Genomic DNA, 20,888 nt, shown 5'->3' with positions numbered 1-20,888 from the left:
TGTTTTAAGAGAAGAACAGTGTGGTTTTAGAAATGGAAGAAGATGAGTCAACCAAATTTCTACTCTTAAATTAAAAATTAAGAAGTGTATGAGTCATCAGACCCCATCAGTCCTTAGCTTTATAGCTTATGAACAAGTGTTTGATTCAGCTGACAGAATAGCTTTAGCGAAGGTCCTATCCTTGCACGGTTATCTGAGTCTCCCAAATGAAAATATTAGCAAAATGAATAATTTTTTGGAAGTTTTGGGAGAACATAGCGCAAGCACACGCTTGAAAATTAACGGTAAGAAGACTAAGTCACTTGGACTGGGAGCAAATGAACGAAGAGTGGTGATATTGGGTAGCGAGACGATCGATGAAGTGGATAGCTGAACTTACCTAGGTAGTATTGTTAGTAAAGATGGTGGATCCTGTGAAGATGTTAAAAGTAGAATAGCCAAGGCCCAGGGTGTTCTTCCATAACTGATAAAAGTTGGGAAGAAAACGAAGATAAGTCCGTGAACCAAGACTAGAGTAATGAAGGCTACAATAGTGACAATGGTCAAGTATTGTTCTAAAACGTGGGCCCTTCGAAAGACGGAAGAATTTTTGTTAGATGCTTTTAAGATACATTGTCTACGGATTCTTCTGGCGGCCCACCTGACTGAACCGTTAAACAGTAAGCAATACAAAAAATATGGTTCAATTCCACTTTCTAGATTGCCCAAAATTGTCCTTCTAGAGCGATCGTCTAGGAACAAACGGAAAGTCGGTTGTATCCGAAAGGGTCAAGAATACAGGGAATTAGGATTTCTTGGCAAGGGATTAACAGGGAAGCTTTAAAATGGATTAGAGTAGAGGAGAAGGGTCGCAGTTGTGTTGGACTCAGGCGGCTTGGTGTGGCAGTGAGTTCTTAGTAGTAGTAGAAGGAGTAGTTATTCTAATAATGCTGCAATAATTACCAAAAACGATTTACTCGTTTCGATGGAAGGTGTCATTTTGAGATGTGTCGCTTTTGAAAAACAAAAAAAAAAAAAAACAGAAATTGGGTTACAAGGTGGATATCCTGGACAGAAAGTACAATAATAACCATAGAAAAAAAGAGTTATATTTCCCGTGGACGTCAAACGCAATCAAGTAAATATTAACAATTTTGCACGAAGAAGAGACGCACGACATTCACTCCCAATAACATAATTTGGTGTCAAGCAATAAGAAGATCTTTAATTTTTATTGAAAAATATCATTATAGTATGACTTCTTTTTAGTTTTTATTTCAAAAATTTAAAATACCAATATTTACTTCAGAGGTTTACAAAGCGTGTATTTATTTCAGAAAATTTCCCTTGTTTGACAAGACAGGGAGACGATAAAATACGAAAGTAACTTATACCTGAGGCTCATATCCTGAACAAATTGTTTACATTCTAAAATATACTCCTTAAACAGGAGATAGATCTTTAAAACCATTGGGGAAAACGGATATTTGATCGGATACTTGGCTGTAGCTGTTTCAGGAAACAAATCAATTAGCTTCTTATATTCTTCCTCAGAGGATACCTGCGAAATACAAGACTTTCCCATTAAGAAGTATTAATAAATCTCTTATAGAAAAAAACATAATAATATAATGCATTGACAAATAAATGAGCTACAAGTTAATGCTTCATTCAAACAACATTAGTAAAATTAATATTAATGATAAAAGCAGAGATAACAACCTGAAAAATTCGGCAGACACTTATTGATTCCATCACACTATATAGCCTTTCGCTCTAGCACAAGTCAAAATTTTATGTTACACGAGCAAGTCCATAACGTAAGCTCTGCCATCTACACTCAAGTTCTACATAAAATTTTGCGTTATGTAATTTTATGTACTTTCTGTAAAAGACAACACGGTAGCAACAAAATGGAATTTCTAGATGAGTAAACTGATAAATTTTGAAAATAAATCTATAAACTTACCCTAGTAGGCTTCTTAAAAGAACTGACATTGTGACTCTCTCTTTTATGCTTTCCTTTTGGTTGAACATCTAGGCTACTTCTAAATTTAAGTTAAAACTGCAACCAAAATCCAGATGACAATTCCCTTGTCCCTACTAATTATTCCTCAGTGCTACTAACAATCAGATAATTCTTTGCCAAGACTACTCTTCTAAACTACCTTCGATAAGATGACAAAAAATTCTTATTTCATTATTACATAAAAATTCTGCTTAAATGGTTATTATATTCACCTTCAGTTGCTTTGCATACCCTTCTCTTAATGTCTATAAATAGCTCTAGCCTTTGAGAAATTGAACAGGCCACCCCTTTCCATTATATAACTAGTTTTAAACAATTACTAATTCATATTATTTAAGGGTGTTCATCTTATCCCCAGAAACATATTTATCAAAACTTTCGACCATTTTGAATAAAATGACGCCATGCTCTTCCAGCGCCGTAGAATGGGTTGCATTCTTTGTTGAAAAATGAGTTAGATAGGATTGATTTCCGCTGCTAGTTGAGACGTCATTGCCTGTATGGGTATGAGTTTTGATTTTCTTTTTTCTCTCGAGCAGAATTATAATACTGTATTGGTATGTTCGTAGATGGAAGGTGTGGTAAACCGATGCATATGTGCAATGTAGAGTATTCTAGGAGTAGCCATAAAATCCCAGAATACTGGGCTTCGTGCTTTTTATGTATTAAATAAAAAAAAACTAGTTTTTTTAACTGAAAGTAAGGAGCGACATTAAAACTTAAAACGAACAGAAATTACTCCGTATATGAAATGGGTTGTCCCCTCCGCAGTTCCTCGCTCTTTACGCTAAAGTTTGACACTTTGCCACAATTCTACTTTTTAAAACAATTAAAAACTTTAGCGTAAACAGCGTGGGACTGCGGAGGGGACAACCCATTTCATATACGGAGTAATTTCTGTTCGTTTTAAGTTTTAATGTCGCTCCTTACTTTCAGTCAAAAAAACTAGTTTTTTTTTATTTAATTTCTGAACGTTTTTGAATTAATGCATGTTTGATTTTGGCTCTCCGCACATAAATTATTGAAATGAAATTAGTATATTAATTTTTTTTTGGCTAAATGGCTTTCTCTTAGTTTTGATCAGACGATTTTGAGAAATAAGGGGTGGGGAAGGAGGCCTAGCTGCCCTCCAATTTTTCGGTTACTTAAAAAGGCTACTAGAACTTTTAATATTCAACGAACGTTTTTATTAGTAAGAAATATACGTAACTTAAGAATTAACTTACGTAACAAACTTTTATATTTTTATATTTTTATTATGTGTACGAGGGGGTTTGTACCCTCGTTAATACCTCGCTCTTTACACTAAATCGTAAGTTTTGTCCCAATTCTTTAAGAATGACCCCTGGATCAAAAAGGCCGTAGAATAAATAGTTGAAATCACTAAAAATATTTTAGCATAAAGAGCGAGGTATTTATCTCCTCCTAAATACCTCGCTCTTTATGCTAAAGTATTTTTAGAACCCCTCATATGCGTAATAATCTCTGTTCGTTTTAAATTTCAATGCTATTCCTTACTTTCATTTGAAAAAACGTTTTCATGTTTATTTTTTCATTGTTTTTTTTTATAGTAATGCTAGAAAATCCTGCGCCCTTTTCATTGAATTTTTCTTCCCCCATGACATATTCCTCAAAGGAAAGATCCTCCCACAAAGCCCTCTCCCATCAACCCCACCCCCCAAACCAAAAAATCCCCATGAAAACGTCTGTACACTTCCCAATAACCATTACTATATGTAAACACTGGTCAAAGTTTGTAACTTGCAGCCCCTTCCTCAGGGATTGTGGCGGAGTAAGTCATTCCCAAAGACATAGTTATTATGGTTTTCGACTATGCTGAACAAAATGGTTATCTTAAAATTTTAATCTGTTGACTTTTGGAAAAAATGAGCATGGGAGGGGGCCTATTTGCCCTCCAATTTTTTAGTCACTTAAAAAGGGCACTAGAGCTTTTCTTTTCCGTTAGAATGAGCCCTCTCGCGACATTCTAGGACCACTTGGTCGATAAGATGACCCCTGGGGAAAAAAAACAAACAAACAAATAAACACGCACCAGTGATTTGTCTTCTGGCAAAAAATACAAAATTCCACATTTTTTAGATAGGAGCTTGAAATTTTTTCTATAGAGTTCTCTGATATACCGAATGCGATAGTGTTATTTTCGTTAAGATTCTATGACTTTTAGGGGATGTTTCCCCCTTTTTTCCAAAATAGGGCAAATTTTCTCAGGCTCGTAACATTTGATGACAAAGACTAAAGTAATTGAAACTTATATATTTAGAATCAGCGTAAAAATTCGATTCTTTTGATGTATCTTTTAGCATCAAAATTTGGTTTTTTAGAGTTTCGTTTACTATTGAGCCGGGCCGCCCCTACTACAGTTCCTTACCACGAACTGTTTGAAAAGAAAATAATTCGGTATTTCGGGGCTTCTGACATTATTACTGCTTTGCGGAAGTTAGGCTCAAAATTGAAAAAGGATATATTTTTTCTCTGGGCCCCTTCCACCTCTTAGTTCGTTTATTTTCCCGTTAGTTTTCACCTGTTTTCGCTTTATAGTTGTGTTATCTCTTAGCAGTTCTTTCGTTAGTTGAGTTATGGTTGTGGTATATATGTTTTATCGCTGGTATAGTTGTGTTATTTTCAAATTATACTCCATAATAGAGAGGCTCCAAACACCCAGCATTGTATATTAAGCTCTTAATTTGACATTTTTTTCTAACGTGACCAGATTCGTCCTGCGCCCTTTTCATTGAATTTTTTCCCCCATGAAATATTTCTCCAAGGAAAGATCCTCCCACATAGCCCCCTCCCTCAACCCTACCCCCAAAACCAAAAAAATCCCCCTGAAAACGTCTGTACACTTCCCAATAACCATTATTATATGTAAACACTGGTTGAAGTTTGTAACTTACAACCCCTCCCCCAGGGACTTTGGGGGAGTAAGTCATCCCCAAAAACATATTTATTATGATTTTCGACTATGCTAAACAAAATGGCTATCTCAAAATTTTGATCCGTTGACTTTGGGAAAAAAATGAGCGTGGGAGGGGGCCTAGATGCCCTCCAATTTTTTTGGTCACTTAAAAAGGGCACTAGAACTTTTCATTTCCGTTAGAATGAGCCCTCTTGCGACATTCTGGGACCACGTGGTCGATACGATGACCCCTGGAAAAAAAAAACAAAAAAAAAACAAAAAACAAATAAACACGCACCCGTGATTTGTCTTCTGGCAAAAAAAATGCAAAATTCCACATTTTTGTAGATAGGAGCTTGAAACTTCAACAGTAGGGTTCTCTGATACGCTAAATCTGATGGTGTCATTTTCGTTAAGATCCTACGACTTTTAGGGGGTGTTTCCCCCTATTTTCCTAAATAAGGCAAATTTTCTCAGGCTCGTAACTTTTGATGGCTAAGACTAAACTTGATGAAACTTATATATTTAAAATCAGCATTAAAATGCGATTCTTTTGATGTAGCTATTGATATCAAAATTCAATTTTTTAGAGTTTTGGTTACTATTGAGCCGGATCGCTCCTTACTACAGTTCGTTACCACGAACTGTTTGATATATTAGTTATCATGAAAAGAGAAATCACTAATGCAACAGCACAAACACAAAAAAAAAGAAAAGAAAAAAGAGAGGCAGAAGGAGAAAAGGAAGACTGTTTTCCTAAATTAGTTATTAATATAGACCAGCACTTGAATGAGGCCTTAACCCTACTCATCCATACAATCACATAGGTCAAACAGCATAGCCACACACAATCAACCATAAAGAATAATCCATGGACAGGCAGTCATGTCGTCAATAAGTATAAGTCGTCATTTACCAAACAATAGAAAAAATAATATAGACAAATAATTCAGAGGCAACACCCAACATAAGGGCTCATCAGGAGAATACACTGGCCTATATAGGTTTCGCCACTCTAAATTCTCTACCCAGCACAGTGTTGTGGCTACCACAGAATATCCATGGCATCCCCGCGTCAGGTATCACCCCCAAAATACATGCCTATGAAAAAAAAACCAGCAAATGTAAAACAACCAAGTAAAACCAAAACAAGCTTATCCTGTTAATATATCCCTCCCTTTAGCAACAATAGGTAAACTAAATATTATAAATTTTATCAAATCACAAATATTAACACATTGCAAAAAACCTGAATGAACTAAACAATTATAGAATTCATCTTTACCATGTGGCTAATTTTTAAGAAAATCAACTCAATTAGAAACACAATTCAAAATAAATGGCGCTGTGACAACATTTCTCGAACCTCCGAAATTAGTTGAAAATTTCTTTAAGTATTTCTAGATAATTCTTTTGAAATTTATTTAAAAGTTCGTTATAATGATAACTAAATTTTTTAAATTGCCAAGTAAATTTATTTGCAGAAAAACCTCTTGATATCAATTTTTGGCTTAAGATTTTACATCTATTTTTAAAATCAATATAATTGCTACAAATCCTTGCATAACGAAGTAACTGTGAGAAAAACGCTGAATATGTGATATTTGAGTGTATATTACTTTCAGGGAATGGGAAACTAATCACTTCAAAATGAAAATCATCTGTTTTATTATACATTTTAAAACTTAATTTATTATTATCACAAATATTAATATTTAAATCTAAGAAATGATCTTCATGACCAGCGCCATGACTAGGCTCAAGAATAAGCTCTGATGGATATATATTTTTAGAAATATCAATGAAATCCTTACAATTTAAGACCAAAATATCATCTAAATATCTTTTATTATTTGACAAAGCATGTTTTAAATTAATTGGATTATTCTTATCCATTATATATTTATATTCTAGTTGACTTAAAAACAAGTCAGCTATAAATGGGCTGGCATTCCCCCCCCCATGGGAATTCCCATAATTTGCTTGTACAAATCACCCCCAAATCTTATATAAGTATTGTATAAAACAAATTCCAATAACTTAAAAATCATATCCAAGCTGTAACATCTCAAGTTAACTGTAGTATTAAAGCAGTTTGTCCATATAGCTTTTTTATTATAAATGTCTATTTTTAAGAACCTTTTACTAGATAAGAGGAAAGATTTCTTGATAACAGTTTTTAAATTATCAAACACTACATTAAGTGATAAATTAGTATACATTGTCGCAAAATCGAAAGACTCAATTCTTTTAGCTGAAACCATTGTTAAAGAATCTATCACCTGCAGTGAATTATTAACACTCCAATATGGATTAAAATTCGAAAAATTTTTAATACCAGAACAATAGGTTTTAAGTTTATTTACAATTTCCTTTAAAATTAAAGAGAGGTCAGTAGCAGCAATGCGGGTTGGACATTTAGCTGCTCCAGCAATAAACCGTTGTTTAGGGGGATTCTTATGAAATTTTACAGTCCAGTATAGGAAAGGGAACTTTTTATCATTGTCATTTATTTTAATATTAAAATTTTTAAAAAGTGTTTCTTCAGTCTTTTCAATTAAATTCTCATCCTCTATATTTACCTTTTCGTAAACATTAGCTGTGCATAACTCCCTTTTTAAGATATCACAATACAGCTTCTGACAAATTATGGCAAAATTATTAGTAGCTTTATCCACTGGCACAATTACAAATTCATTCTTTAGATTAGCAATTGCTTGTTTAATCTTCGCATTATAAAATAATGATTCAGTGTTACTATTTTTTAAGTTAGAATATATTTTATTTCTTATTCTACTAATAATTAAATTCTTCCAACTTTGAAAACTCTGTTTATTTTTATTCTCTTTCTTACACCACTTATCAATAAATAAATCAAAATCATTTTCCAAGCCATCAAGAACACTCGATGGTTTCAGATGATGAGAAAGACGTAAATTAGCCCCTTTATTCATTATAATTTGAAGATTATCTTGCTTTATTATTGACAAGTCCCCTGTTAAAACATGTTTGTAAGTAGGATTTACAAATGGGCCAAGTTGCTTAAAATTACAAACCGGTTTCCAATTTATATCACTATCTAGTTTTTTTAGTATTAAATTATAATTAAAAATAATTTGCCCAATAGTTTTTGAAAATTTATAAGTTAAAACTGGACTATCATTATAATTCAAATTACTAGGAAGGGCCTGTTTCACATGCCGCTGATATAAAATTTCTGGTAAATTAATATGTTCAATCTGCTTACAAGTAAAATTAATAGGTAAATATAATCTGTTATCCTTATTACTAATCTTATCGAACTTTTTCTTTTTTGAAATAAATTTTGTTTTAGTTAGAATGCAAATTGTATCACATATTACTTTAAAATTATAATCAAGAGCTGTATTATTCTTAACAATCCGGAAAAGTTTGATTAAATTCCTCTTGGATAAATTATTTAGACATTTTATTACAGAAATCATACCCCTAGATTCAAGTAGCTGGCATAGATCTATAGAAAGCATATGTACATCTAATTCATTTTTTCTATTAATTTTCCTATGTCCTCTCGATCGTTTTTTACGTTTAGTAGGACAAGTAAAAGAAGGATGGTCCATAAAACCATCAATACATTTAACAACAACATGAGACATGTCACCATATTTTGCTTCACGATCATTTAGCCCAAAAGGATAAGCTGTACCAAGAGTATGGATCCAGAAATCCTCCTGTTTACGTAGTCTATTATTCTTCTCTTCTTTATTTAAATTTTCTAATTCTAAATTTTCTAAAATTGTGACAGTTATATCTGATATGGAACATTTACCATTATTACAATGTTGAACTAGATAGTTATTAGTTTTTTCATTATTAACTGTTGTCTTATGTCCAGAAAATCTTTTATATATATTATTAGTTGTTTCCCCCACATATTGTAGGCAGCATTTATTACATTCTAATAGGTAAATTACATTAGTTGTTCTACAATTAACATTACCACGTAACTTGCATGCAAAATTTTTATTATACAATGTACTTTTAACAGAAGTCCGTGGGACAAAATGATCTTGGCAAAGAAAACAACAACTTTTACACTTACTAACTTTCAAAGAATCATTCCGAGTTCCGAGGCTAATATTTGTGTTTTGTTGCATAAAAAATTTATTGAAAATAAATCCAAAACAAACCAACATCCAAATCAAAATCCAACAATCAAAGTCCAAAAAACATGCCAAGGTCAATAGGTCAATAAATACATAAACAAAAAGATGAAAGAACATGAAATTTGCATAAGTGCCATCTCACCAATAATTAACAATATCAGGTTAAAAACCTAAAATATTCATCCTAAGTAATATATTTACCCTTAGTATTTTGGCAGTTACCCTCAGTAAAAGTTGAACAGCTAGGAACAAAATTTTAACTTCAGTATTCTTGACTAAAACCTGGAGCGTGCCCATGACACATGTAACACTTAGCAGGAGTTTGTATCAATTTTTACACATTAAAACTCAAACAAATAAATTTAAAGTGTATTCTATTGCACAATAACATAAAATAATCCATGCTGTATTACAAATGGTCAGCGTACACCAGATGTACACAATGTCTCTTTTTGTCGAAAATCAATTTAATACTACGCTTTAATTTGATCTATATAACGACTTCAAAATACATGTTTCGGGGAGATAAAAACTATTATGGAGATCACAGGGCAAAGATCATTGGCTTTGAGGAAACTTAGTATCTTGAATGAATTCATTCAGTTTCTTGGTTGTTTTTATTTCGTTTTCCTGAAATATTTGAAAGGATGTAGACACGTGGCTTTTTGCAATCCACTGGTAATAGACTGTCATGTTGCTAGGTTCCTTTATAGATTGTTAGGGCTGAACAGGGAAAACTAGGCCTTCCCACAAACTCCAATTTGTAAATGGAAATGGCAGCTATTTTGTAATTGGGAGTTATTTTGAATTCGACATAAAGATATAGAAAGTCATGGTGAAGAAAATATTTAAGCGCAAAAAAAAAACGTCGAGAACAGGAGTCAACCTTAAGAAAAATATATAATCTATTCAGTTTTGGTTAAATTTGAATGGAAAGTTAAATTTTATGCTTGAACATAATCGCCATCTTCTAAAAAACTTATCCTAAATTGAAAAATTGCTAAACTGACCTTTTGGAGCCATTTTTGCCGATTTAAAGACGTGAGATATCTAGTTTTTTACCGAGCAAGGAAAAATAGACAGAAAAAAAATTTTACCTCTAAAGGTTGGTAATTATCTTCATCAAATATCAGTCGTAGACTATGAGTACATTTATGCATCAATATCTCGTAGTACAGATCGGATGCATTTATCAATACAGACCGGAGTTCTGAAACATCGTATCCATACATCTAAAAACAAGTGTAAAAGCAAGAACAAAGGAATGAAAACATAGCGTTATTACAAGAGAGTTAAACAAATAATAGTCAAATAAAAGACATAAAAAAACAAATCAAAGATAAATGCTATAATCACCGTAAATAAACCAAAATTATGAACAGGGTCATTATCTAACATAGCCTAGAAGCTGAATAATGGTAACAAAATCTTTTACCAATTATATATTTCTCACGCATTTTTCCGTTTTTGATTATATAGCTATTTTGTTCAAATAGATTTAACTGCAAAGAAGCAACGTCATCAACATCGAGAAACGGAAAAATGCATGGAAATGTATAATTCGGGCTACACATTTGCAAATTAAGGGGGAGGTGGGTTGGCCTTGAGGCACCAGCTCGTAGGGACCGAGCTAAATCTTCGGAGTATAAGGAGAGGAAGAGTAAGAAAGGTGACTTCACATTCTTTGTATGGGGGTAGAGGATGTGAGACCAAACAACAGTGGCGTAATTTCGTCAATCTCCTGGCGGGGGGGGGGGCGAAGTTGGAGTCTATTTTCTCAAATCAAGTGAAAATGATAGTAAAAACTAAAATATAAGCCATTTGGCACCATAAAGATACTTTTTAGCAACTGATCTGTTTCTGCTGATGGATGAATTATGCAGGTTTATCTTAGTTTTGACAAGATTTTGGAAACTAAATTTCAGATGGGGGGGCGAACCTGGGTCTGTGGGGGGGGGGGGTATGGGAGGGGCGGTTGCCCTCCTGCCCCATAGAAAATTAAGCCCCTGGCCAACAAATGTGTATCTTCGATCCGCCTTATTATTTTCAAGTATTATTCGCCCCAGCTAAACTCTGGACCGAATCACAGTGAAGTAGCGAGGTAAATCAAAAGACAGTATATTCACATAGGCTATCAAAAGATCTATCTGTAATACATCAGGAATGACAGGGGAAGAGGAGATTAAATTAAGACTTTCAAAGGTTGTATAAAAAAAGGCGGGAGGACTTCAAATATCACGCTAAGGGGAAGGGATAAGAGTACCAAAACTTTTTAATTCGACATTATTTGTTTTTTAAAAGGATGAAACTTATGTCCGTAAGCAGGTGGGTCAATGGGATCCTTGCGCAAAGAGAAACCATGAATAGAATTAGTTTCGCCCGAAAATACGGACAAAACTTTTAATTTCGATTAGTTGAAACAATGTAAATCTTAGTAATTTTATCTTTTATAGTTAAAACATTCCGAAATTAAAACTATTGGGACTCCAGAAATTAATATCATTATATATTACATAATGAGTCTACTTTCATCAGGTCTTTCCAGCAATATTGTTAATTTTTTATTGTCATTCCTTCTGTATATATTTTGAGAAAATAAATCCACACTGCTCAAAATACCCATCATTTTCAATGATGGGTCTGAGAGGGAGTGGGTATGACTACCCTTATCCGTGAACTTTCATTACCCTTGTAAGATTTTTTTTTTTTTACATTACATCAAATAAAATACACAGCTCAAAACAAAAATCGTTTTCAACATAGCACAAATGACACTTCAAGTCTACTCTTATCTGGCTTAGCAATCATTTTTGTTTGTTAAAACCTCTGTTACATATTTCGGTAATAATATTGAGAGAAAATCTTTGACTTAGTGCATATTCTTATTTGTTTTGATTGATTCATTATCATTATTTTTTTTACCTTGATATATTATTGAATATAAATTATATTATTGAATATATATTGAATATATTGAATATAAGTTTTTCAAATGAACGCCAACAATAAAACTGTATACGGAAAGAGAAATTATCCTATAAGTAAGAGGGGTCCTGAAATACCTAAAATGATTTTTCAGGAATTGATGTACGATATCTTTTACATGGACGCTAACAAGGAAGTCCAAGGGAGTAAAATTTGGCATTCGGCTATAGAATTCGATTATCGATTCCAATTCATTAGTCTAGAATTGTTTGATTGAGTAACTGACAAACATACAATCCCTAATGTGGTGGTGCAACATCTGGGTGAAAATGAAGGTTGGTTGTAACTTAATCAGTTTTGGCATATACACATTCGGCGAGCAGGTAAAGGTAAATATCTACGGTAACTGTTACCTCGTAAAACAATATTTAGCACCCAATTATTTGATTACATACAGTAACAAACTAAATTAACTAAACAGTGACATGAGGTGTACTGGTGTCCATATTGTTTAAGTGTAAGACTTGTTTAAGTTTCTCTGAAATATGACAAATTGCTTCGTCAAATCAATTTACGCTGGAGGAATTACTCATGCTCAAAATAGCCGCAAATTCTTGTGGAGGCCAAAATTTTTACATGTATAATAAAAACTTTAATAGGCGATTAAAGTTCATCGCCGCTTAGGTAACAAATTTTTATTTTATTTTTGTAAAAAAAGGTAAAAACTCTCCCCTTCCTGTGGGGCTATCGAATACTTTGTGGGACATTCGAGTGTTTGTTATCTGATTGGAAAAAATTAGCCATAAAAAAAACTTCGGTATAAGGTTGTTGGACATGTTGAATTTGATGTTGTAGTTTTTATTCAGATAACCTCCTTCATAGATTTTTCCACTTTTTATAAAATCATTTAAATGCCGTTTCATACATAGCTAGAAAAAATAATGTATTTTACGTATGTGGAATAAGAGAGTATCTTCTCCGAGAAATAAGAGAGTGCCTTCTCTAATATCGTGCCGAAGAAGCCCAACTTCAAAAAAAGACAGCCTAAAAAAATTATTTTCTTTTTTTCAACTCCCAGACTCTCTCTCCCCCTGACCGTCACTCCTCTGTGCACATACAGTTTTTATCATAAGAAATAGTTAGATCCTAACTTGAAATCCACCAACAGTTTTCCTAATGTATCAGTTGAAACTCGCCCAGCTCTGTAACACGGTTGAACATTTGGCTATTTTAAATTTTAACAAGAAGGTTAAGCCTGTTGTAATATTACAGAAAACTTAAGTCATTGCTTAGAAGAAGTATTTATATTTCGTCAACTTTGTATCCTCTTCGACGATACAATAAAACTTTGGAGATTGATACATTTCTTCGCCGTCATACCAGAAGTTAGCCGAAGGATGTAAATTAAGCCATGGTCCCTAATGACAGCTCGTTCGGATCCATTGTTAGAATGTTTCTAATAAGATGACCAAAGCAATTTTTGAGTCACAAATTTACATAAATAACTAGAAAATATTTAACATTTAACTAAACTGAGGAAATAAAACATGCAGGGAAATTAAAAAGAATATATAAAATTGCTATAAAGTTGAATGGGATATCTATCTATTTACCATTAATTTTCGATATAAGCAAAACACTCTACCTTCATTGTTGCAGAAAACGACACAAGAAGCGCTTTGATTCTCACTAGGTGATCAGAGTTGGTCATCAAATCCTAAAATAGGGAAAATTAGAACTAAAAAAGATGCTATAAAGAAAAAAAAGAGACACCTTTAAACTTCTTGAATATGATAACCGTAAAAGTGATTGAATATACAACTGATTAAGGTTTAGAATAGTCTCATTTTTTACTATTAACCGTAAAATAAAAAGAAAAGACGAAATGCGAACAAACTTCTACAGAAAAAAAAAGACAAATAGAAAAGTCTTGACATCGACTCTCATTTACACCCCCCCCCCCCCCAAAAAAAAAAAACAACTGCAGTTTAAGGCAGATACATAGCTTTTTCGTGAACAATAATATAAGTTAGTATATTTATATTGTTAATATAGCTCGGTATTAAACATCATTTCCTTCTTTGATGCAAAAGCTGTTGATCTTTGGTTTAATGTCCAAACTTGAAAAATCCTTCTATCTGGAAGAGAATCATGTCGGCCAAACTTAATGTCGAGTAAAAAACTATGCTCACTCTGCAACGGCATTGGACATTGTATACGTACGATACAATTCATCGATAACTATTTAATTCCCATAAACAACCTGGACAGCATGTTTACTAAAAATGGATGACTTTTACCCGTCCCCGTATTAGCCGAAAGGAAAATTAGCACAGCTATCCTTAATTAAACTCTTGAAAACTTGTTTCTAAATTTTTTTTTACAAATTTATTCAAATAGTTATAGTTTTGAATGAACCCGGAACATTTGTCAATTTCATAGTAATATTCAATTCATTTCAAGGAGTTTTAGAAGCTTTAGACAAGCAAATACAAAAACTATCATTCTTTAGCTTAAGGAGATCAAGAATAAAATAGATTGATGGCTTTCATTGCCCGGCAACTGATCTCTGTATTACATAAAACACACTTTCTCATTCTTGGAAACCTCACGACGGGGCCTGTTAAAGAAAGCTTAACAGCTAATAGATACAACTTTTTGTCATTGGTTCCATGCAAAACTATCCATTTTAGAAAGCATCGTAAGACCCTTTTATTAAAATGTCTCGCTCATTGAGACTGACTCTTCATCCTAAGATTACATATTAAATCAGTTAGAGGTACAGAAGTAATCTTTTTTGTTGTATGACCATACAATCAGAAACATTTAAAAAAAATTCATGTTGAAAGGCTAATGGTGTTATTTTATAGGGTATAAGCCTACTAGTGAAAGATTATTTGTTTATATACATATATGGTTGCAGTCCCGAACTTAAGTTCGGCTGTTGAGACACAAGCCTATAAAGGAGGAGGGTGGGCAGTGGGCTTTCAACCAACTCCCAGAACTAGAGAGGAAACTTTTTAATAGATAGACATAATTATAGCTTACCACTTGACTTGTAACGGAAGCATTTAGCATTTTGACAGTTAATCCCCAAAGTTCATTGCAAAAATTAGTAGTGACCAATTCTGGAAGCGTTCGACGCAAGTGATCCTCGGTAACAAAGAAGCCAACTATGCCATAACAATAACTTTCAAACTCTTCAGGCTTTTCGTGCTAAGAAAATAAAAAAGAATTAAGGCTCAATAGATAAGTTTATTTTGCTCAATCGTGAATAAAAAAAAAATACCGAGTACAAAAAAAAGGAAATGAATACCATTACGAAAAAATCAGATTTTAAAATAGAAAAATAATGCAACCGTAACCCAAACAATACTCATAAATAATATTTAATGGCAAAAACTAGGAAACAACCGATCTAAACTCTTCTTATACATACATCCCATTAGCGAATTTTTTAATTTGTAGGTGGTTGAATAGAACGTGTTTAGTTTTCTTTCTACAAATCAGGAGTGTCTCCTGATTTGAAAAATAATAGTCTCCCTAGTGTTAAAGAAAAAATCTTAAAAAAAAATCAGAAAGTACAAGAAAGCTTTATATATCTTCAGCATTTGCAAATAAAGCAATAATATCATAAAGGAAAATTTTGGGCTTGAGTTGATCATTTATGCGCAGAAAATTAGAATTTCTGCAATGCAAATGTCATTATTATAAACAGTCAAAACTAAATAAATCACAAAAATCGTAATTTTTAAGCTTCAGATTACTGATGGGGGGTTTTCTCAACATAATTAGTTTGTTTTATTTTTTTCGCATCCATAAATAATATTATAAAAGGTTTCCATGAAGTAATAAACATAATATGAAGTATTACCTCTGTTGGTAATGCTGTGTTTATAAACATAAAACACAGCATTACCAGCAGAAGTAGACATGTAATCATCAAGGTCTACAAAGGACTGGTAAGACCGTGTTTGGAGGTGGGGACCATCCTGGCCACTCCTCGATTCAAAAAGGACAAGGCAGTGCTTGAGAAAATCCAACGGAGGAACACTAAGCTGATTGCGGGTATGAAAAACAAGCCCTACAGTGAACGGCTGAGGGAACTCAACCTCCCCTCTTTAGTCTACAGGCGGAAACGTGGGGATATGATCCAGGCACACAAAATCCTCTCTACCAATCAAGAAACTGAGCTCCTGGAGATTGACCCCCCCCCACATAACACGAGGACACCCAAAATAAATCCGCAAATTTCATGCAAGGACTGGAGCAAGATGCACCTTCTTCTCGAACCGGATTGTGAACCTCTGGAACAACCTCAAGGAGAACACCGTTTCTGCTGAATCAACAGATGTATTCAAACGCCGTCTGGATGCTGAGTGGAGTGACAAACCACGGAGATTTGACTGGGATGCACCAGAATCTTCCACCAGAATCTAATCAACCATGGATGCAACTGTCATCATAAGGAGTTATTCAACAGGATCAAAGTCCTTATTTCACTCCAAGCTGTGATTTAAGGTAATTTAAGGTAATAAACATAAATATAGCAATAAACATAAATATGCAATAAATAAAGATTATTTGTTACTCCTTAAATCACCGACGTTGAATTAATAATTCAACGGGCGTTGAAATAATTTTTTTGCCCTTTGGACCAATCTTAGGTCCATTCAAACCCGAACATCGGGATTTCCCAAAATTTTTCGTTTGGCTGTTTCAATATTAAGAAAAACAAATTAGTTATATTTGACAAAACTTTTGACACTTGAAAATTCTAAAATTAACAGTCTGTTGACTCCAAAAGTCAACTATGCCTTCATAGGAAAGCTAAACCTTCTTCAACTGTTTGGTGCTAGTTTTTAGCCAATTTTTTGCTGATTTTTTAAGCCATGTTTTTTTTTTACTTGGCACATACGACTACCAAGAAATGCATAACTGGATAGAGGTTTTTTTCATTAAAAATCGGAACTTTTCCTAATTGTTTAAGGTAGTGTCAAGTTCAAATTTTTCAAAGGTTCTGCAAGTTTCCACTTAATTTAAAAAATCATATCACAATTCGTGGTACTTTAAAAGATAGCCTGTCCATGTTCACTTTTCAAGAAATAACAGCGTCAATATTCTTTAAATAATTTAAACATTTATATGCACGCATAAAAATACCCTATTAATTCGATTCCTTTGACTTCTAAGAATGGCCAAGTTACAGTAAAAAAAATGTGTTATAGAAATACATTTTAATTGCATTCGGCTGTATGTGAATGTCCATCCAAATACGATGAAGATCCACTGGTTAAAAGCTTCCAGCGATTAAGACATAGAAAATGTCTCGTAGTAAATATCTATGATTCTTATACCCTTATGTTGAGCTGAACCACAAAGTGAAAACATCTGAGAGTGACTGTGTTTACAGTTTAGAAGTCTTTATGTTTTTTAAAGCAGTAAGGTGTTTTTAAACTTTTTATCGTAATGCCAGAGCATTTTGTAAAATTTTACTCTGTTAAGTTTTCATTCCTGTCCTTCTATCGAGGGCTAACCACAAACATTAATTACAAAAATCAAGCTGAAAATCGAGTCAAGTGAATAAAAACTTGAACCAGGATTTTGTTTATGGTAATTTAACGTCGACTTCATCACTTTACGATCAAGAAGAAATCTTTATTTCATTTCACTTGAAAAAATGAGCAACAAAACAAAAGATAAACTGTGAAGAGTTTATCTTGAAGAGTTTAGCAAACATTTTGACATGTTTGCTAGAAGAATTTGCAAAAGCTATATTAGGTTAAAAGAATAGGTTATAATAGGCTAGCGTTAATTTAAGCAAAACAGAGTTTTTAATAGAATTCTTTTAGCAAATCAGAAACTTCTACGAAAAATCTGACTGGCTCGAACTAGCGTCATCTAAATCTCGGTATTAATAAAATCTCATTGTGAATGGCCTTACAAGAAGTCGACGGACAAATTTTACCAACAAAATATCTTCCATTTTAGTTTATCCCCACCTTTAAGTCTCCAACAGCCTTTACGAAAAAAAATTGTAGAGGCAAGTTAGTTATAGTAAATTAGCAGTTTGTTGCTGCTAAAATTAGTAACGCATAACAGCTGAATAATAGCAGAAGTACTCGATAAATAATAGCTAACTGGAAACTGAAAATATGGAAAACTGACACAATTTTATGCCTAATTTGCATTTCCATGGTTCCAATAAACTAAAAGAAGCAAGGGATTGCAATAGCAAGTACTGCCATCTAGAAAAAAACATCAAGCAAGACCGTTTTTGAATATTTTGAAGTTAAGTTCAGTTCAAAGCTCAGTCAAACTAAGTGAGAGCGTTGGATTTGAGTTTCCATGAACAAACCAAATTTTTAACCAGCCGACATCAGGAGAAATAGTAAGAATTATTTACCACATTACCCCAAAAATAAACTTTTGGGTGAAATGATTTTTTTATGAATAATACCTCATGTAAGATAAGAAAAAAGAGGATGAAAGATACAACAGATGAAAACTGCTGAAAGATAAGAAAGATATAATAAATTGATGAAAAATAAGCTTCTGGTGCGTTTTGGATTCATGTACCATCATTTTTTGATACTCTAGTAACCACCAAAACCTCTGAATAAAAGATTATTTTTTACTATTGGTCAGTCTGAAGAGATTGGAAGGTAGAAAAGACAGAAGAGTTACGACGAATTCGAAATCAAAACTCACCAAGTTAGCTGGGTGCTGTAATGTCAATTTCATCTGTTGAAATCTTTGGTTTTGGTAGTATTCTACAAGAGAATCAGTAGAATTCTGAAAAGAGGCAACTCAATTACTGACTTGACTTAGATAAGTTGAGATAGACTAGCAAGACGAGCAATTAAAAAAACGCAAAAGAAATATATGATGAAAGCTATCGTAAGCCATTCAAGGGTATTAGAAGTTGTTTTTGGAAGACAAGAGATGCCTGTTCCTACAAAACATCCCACTATAATTTCAAATATACTTCAATACGGTGTGAATATTATACCATTTTTCTGTTACGACTTTCACTAGCTGAGATCTTTCCAAGAAATATACGAAATTTATATCTAAAACTAAATTAGACACGACGAGTTTTCACGTGCTAATCTAACTAAATTTGTAGCATTAAAAATAAAAAATAAAGAAGATAATTTGAGTTAAAAAATCCACTAAACAGCACAATTTAATGTAAGCTTTAGGCGTTTATAATTTTTAACTGAAACAAACCCCCACTCTTTTCCATGAGAAATTGAAGAGAGTGTGCTTCATTTTTGTCATTAAATCTATGTATATAATCCATCGGAGATTTCCTCTTGAAATTTCGAAGAAACTGTCCGGGCTTAGATGCAAGATAGGGCTAATTTCCCATACTTGTGTTAATAGAATTCTTACTTGATGGCAAACTTTTCAAATTACGTATGGAAAAATGTGAACAGGTACGAGCGTCCTGTGGTGGCGCAGTGGATTTGACCTTAGCTTGGTAATACGGGACCCAGAGATCGAATCACGCTGCAGGAATGCACTGCAGGGCCAACGCAGGGACCTTAGTAGTCAAGAAGCGTCGTTAATTCTTAAATAACAGGTACGAGCTCTTACTTTGTATTCTATGAGGATGATGGTGATTCCGGACTATCTTCCCTCCATCTCTGGAGCCCCGGAACGCCCTAAACTCGTCGTTATTATGCTTCGGTCCGTAACCATCTTTTTGATAGCTGATAATGTCAACCGCTGTAAGTTCAGAGAGGATTCGTCGTTAATCCTCAAATATATGGCACAAAACGAAGGTGTAATGCCGCGGTTCCGTTTGGACTTTTTTAATGTTTTCACGAAGAACTGCAGGATGTTGAATGTTGAGAATAGTCAAAATAAATCGAAGATTGTAAATTTTAACCCACTATATAGTGATGTCATGAAGTTGGGTTTTTCCTCACTATTACCAAGCAGTATTCAGATTCTTGGGTATTTTTTCTAACTATTTCAATTTCTCTGCACGTGCTGGTATTAAGGTCATGCTTAAAACTACAAACGCTAACCCGCAAACTTTAAATGGAATGCAGAGGTTCGGCACAGATACAGAACTCACCAGGTCTGTATGTTTAACGAATGTTTAACGTATTCCGGAGTGCGTAAATTTTGTTTGCCATCTTCAGAATTAACAAGAGCTAAGAGCTCATATGGCACTTGTGACGAGGCAAGAAGAGCTAAGAGCCAAGAGCTCATATGATATGAGCTCTAACAAAATTCTAAGAATCAATAGATTGATTTAAAAGGAAAATCATAGGCTTAATGCCGGTCAGGATTTAAAATAAGAGCTCTGAGTCACGATGTCCTTCTAAATATCAAAATTCATTAAGATCCGATCACCCACCCGTAAGTTATAAATACCTCATTTTTTTTATTTTTTTCTCTCCCTTTAGCCCCCCAGATGGTCAAATCTGGAAAAACGACTTTATCAAGTTAATTTGTGCAGCTCCATGACACGCCTACCGATTTTCATCGTCCTAGCACGTCCAGAAGCACCAAACTCGCCAATTCACTGAGCCTCTCCCGCCAACTCCCCAAAAGAGAGCGAATCCAGTACGGTTACGTCAATCACGTATCAAGGACATTTGCTTATTCTATCCAGCAAGCTCCATTCCGATTCCTCCACTCCAAGTGTTTTCCAAGATTTCCCCCTCCAACTCTCCCCAATGTCAAAAGATCTGGTCGGGATTTGAAATGAGAGCTCTGAGACATGAATTCCTTCTAAATATCAAATTTCATTAAGATCCGATCAAACATTCGTAAGACAAAATACCCCAATTTTCACGTTTTCCAAGAATTCCGGTTTCCCCTCCAACTCCTCCCAATGTCACAGGATCTGGTCGGAATTTTAGCACAAGATCCT

General features: G+C 33.7%; 1 protein-coding gene and 1 long non-coding RNA gene across 2 annotated transcripts in view; one reads left to right on the top strand and one right to left on the bottom strand.

The window, feature by feature from the left end:
- Window positions 1-20,888, top strand: part of LOC136041511 (uncharacterized) — a 183,028-nt gene that overhangs the window by 36,485 nt on the left and 125,655 nt on the right. The window lies entirely within an intron of this gene.
- LOC136041504 (exocyst complex component 6-like) overlaps window positions 1-20,888 on the bottom strand; it is a 93,711-nt gene that overhangs the window by 38,214 nt on the left and 34,609 nt on the right. The window contains 5 exon segments of the mRNA XM_065726212.1: window positions 1,374-1,540; window positions 10,168-10,302; window positions 13,641-13,712; window positions 15,044-15,211; window positions 18,707-18,790. Coding sequence (XP_065582284.1) covers window positions 1,374-1,540; window positions 10,168-10,302; window positions 13,641-13,712; window positions 15,044-15,211; window positions 18,707-18,790 — 626 coding nt within the window.

Source organism: Artemia franciscana, chromosome 2, assembly GCF_032884065.1.
Source record: "Artemia franciscana chromosome 2, ASM3288406v1, whole genome shotgun sequence".
Lineage (NCBI taxonomy): Eukaryota > Metazoa > Arthropoda > Branchiopoda > Anostraca > Artemiidae > Artemia > Artemia franciscana.
This window is presented reverse-complemented; position numbering and strand designations above follow the sequence as displayed.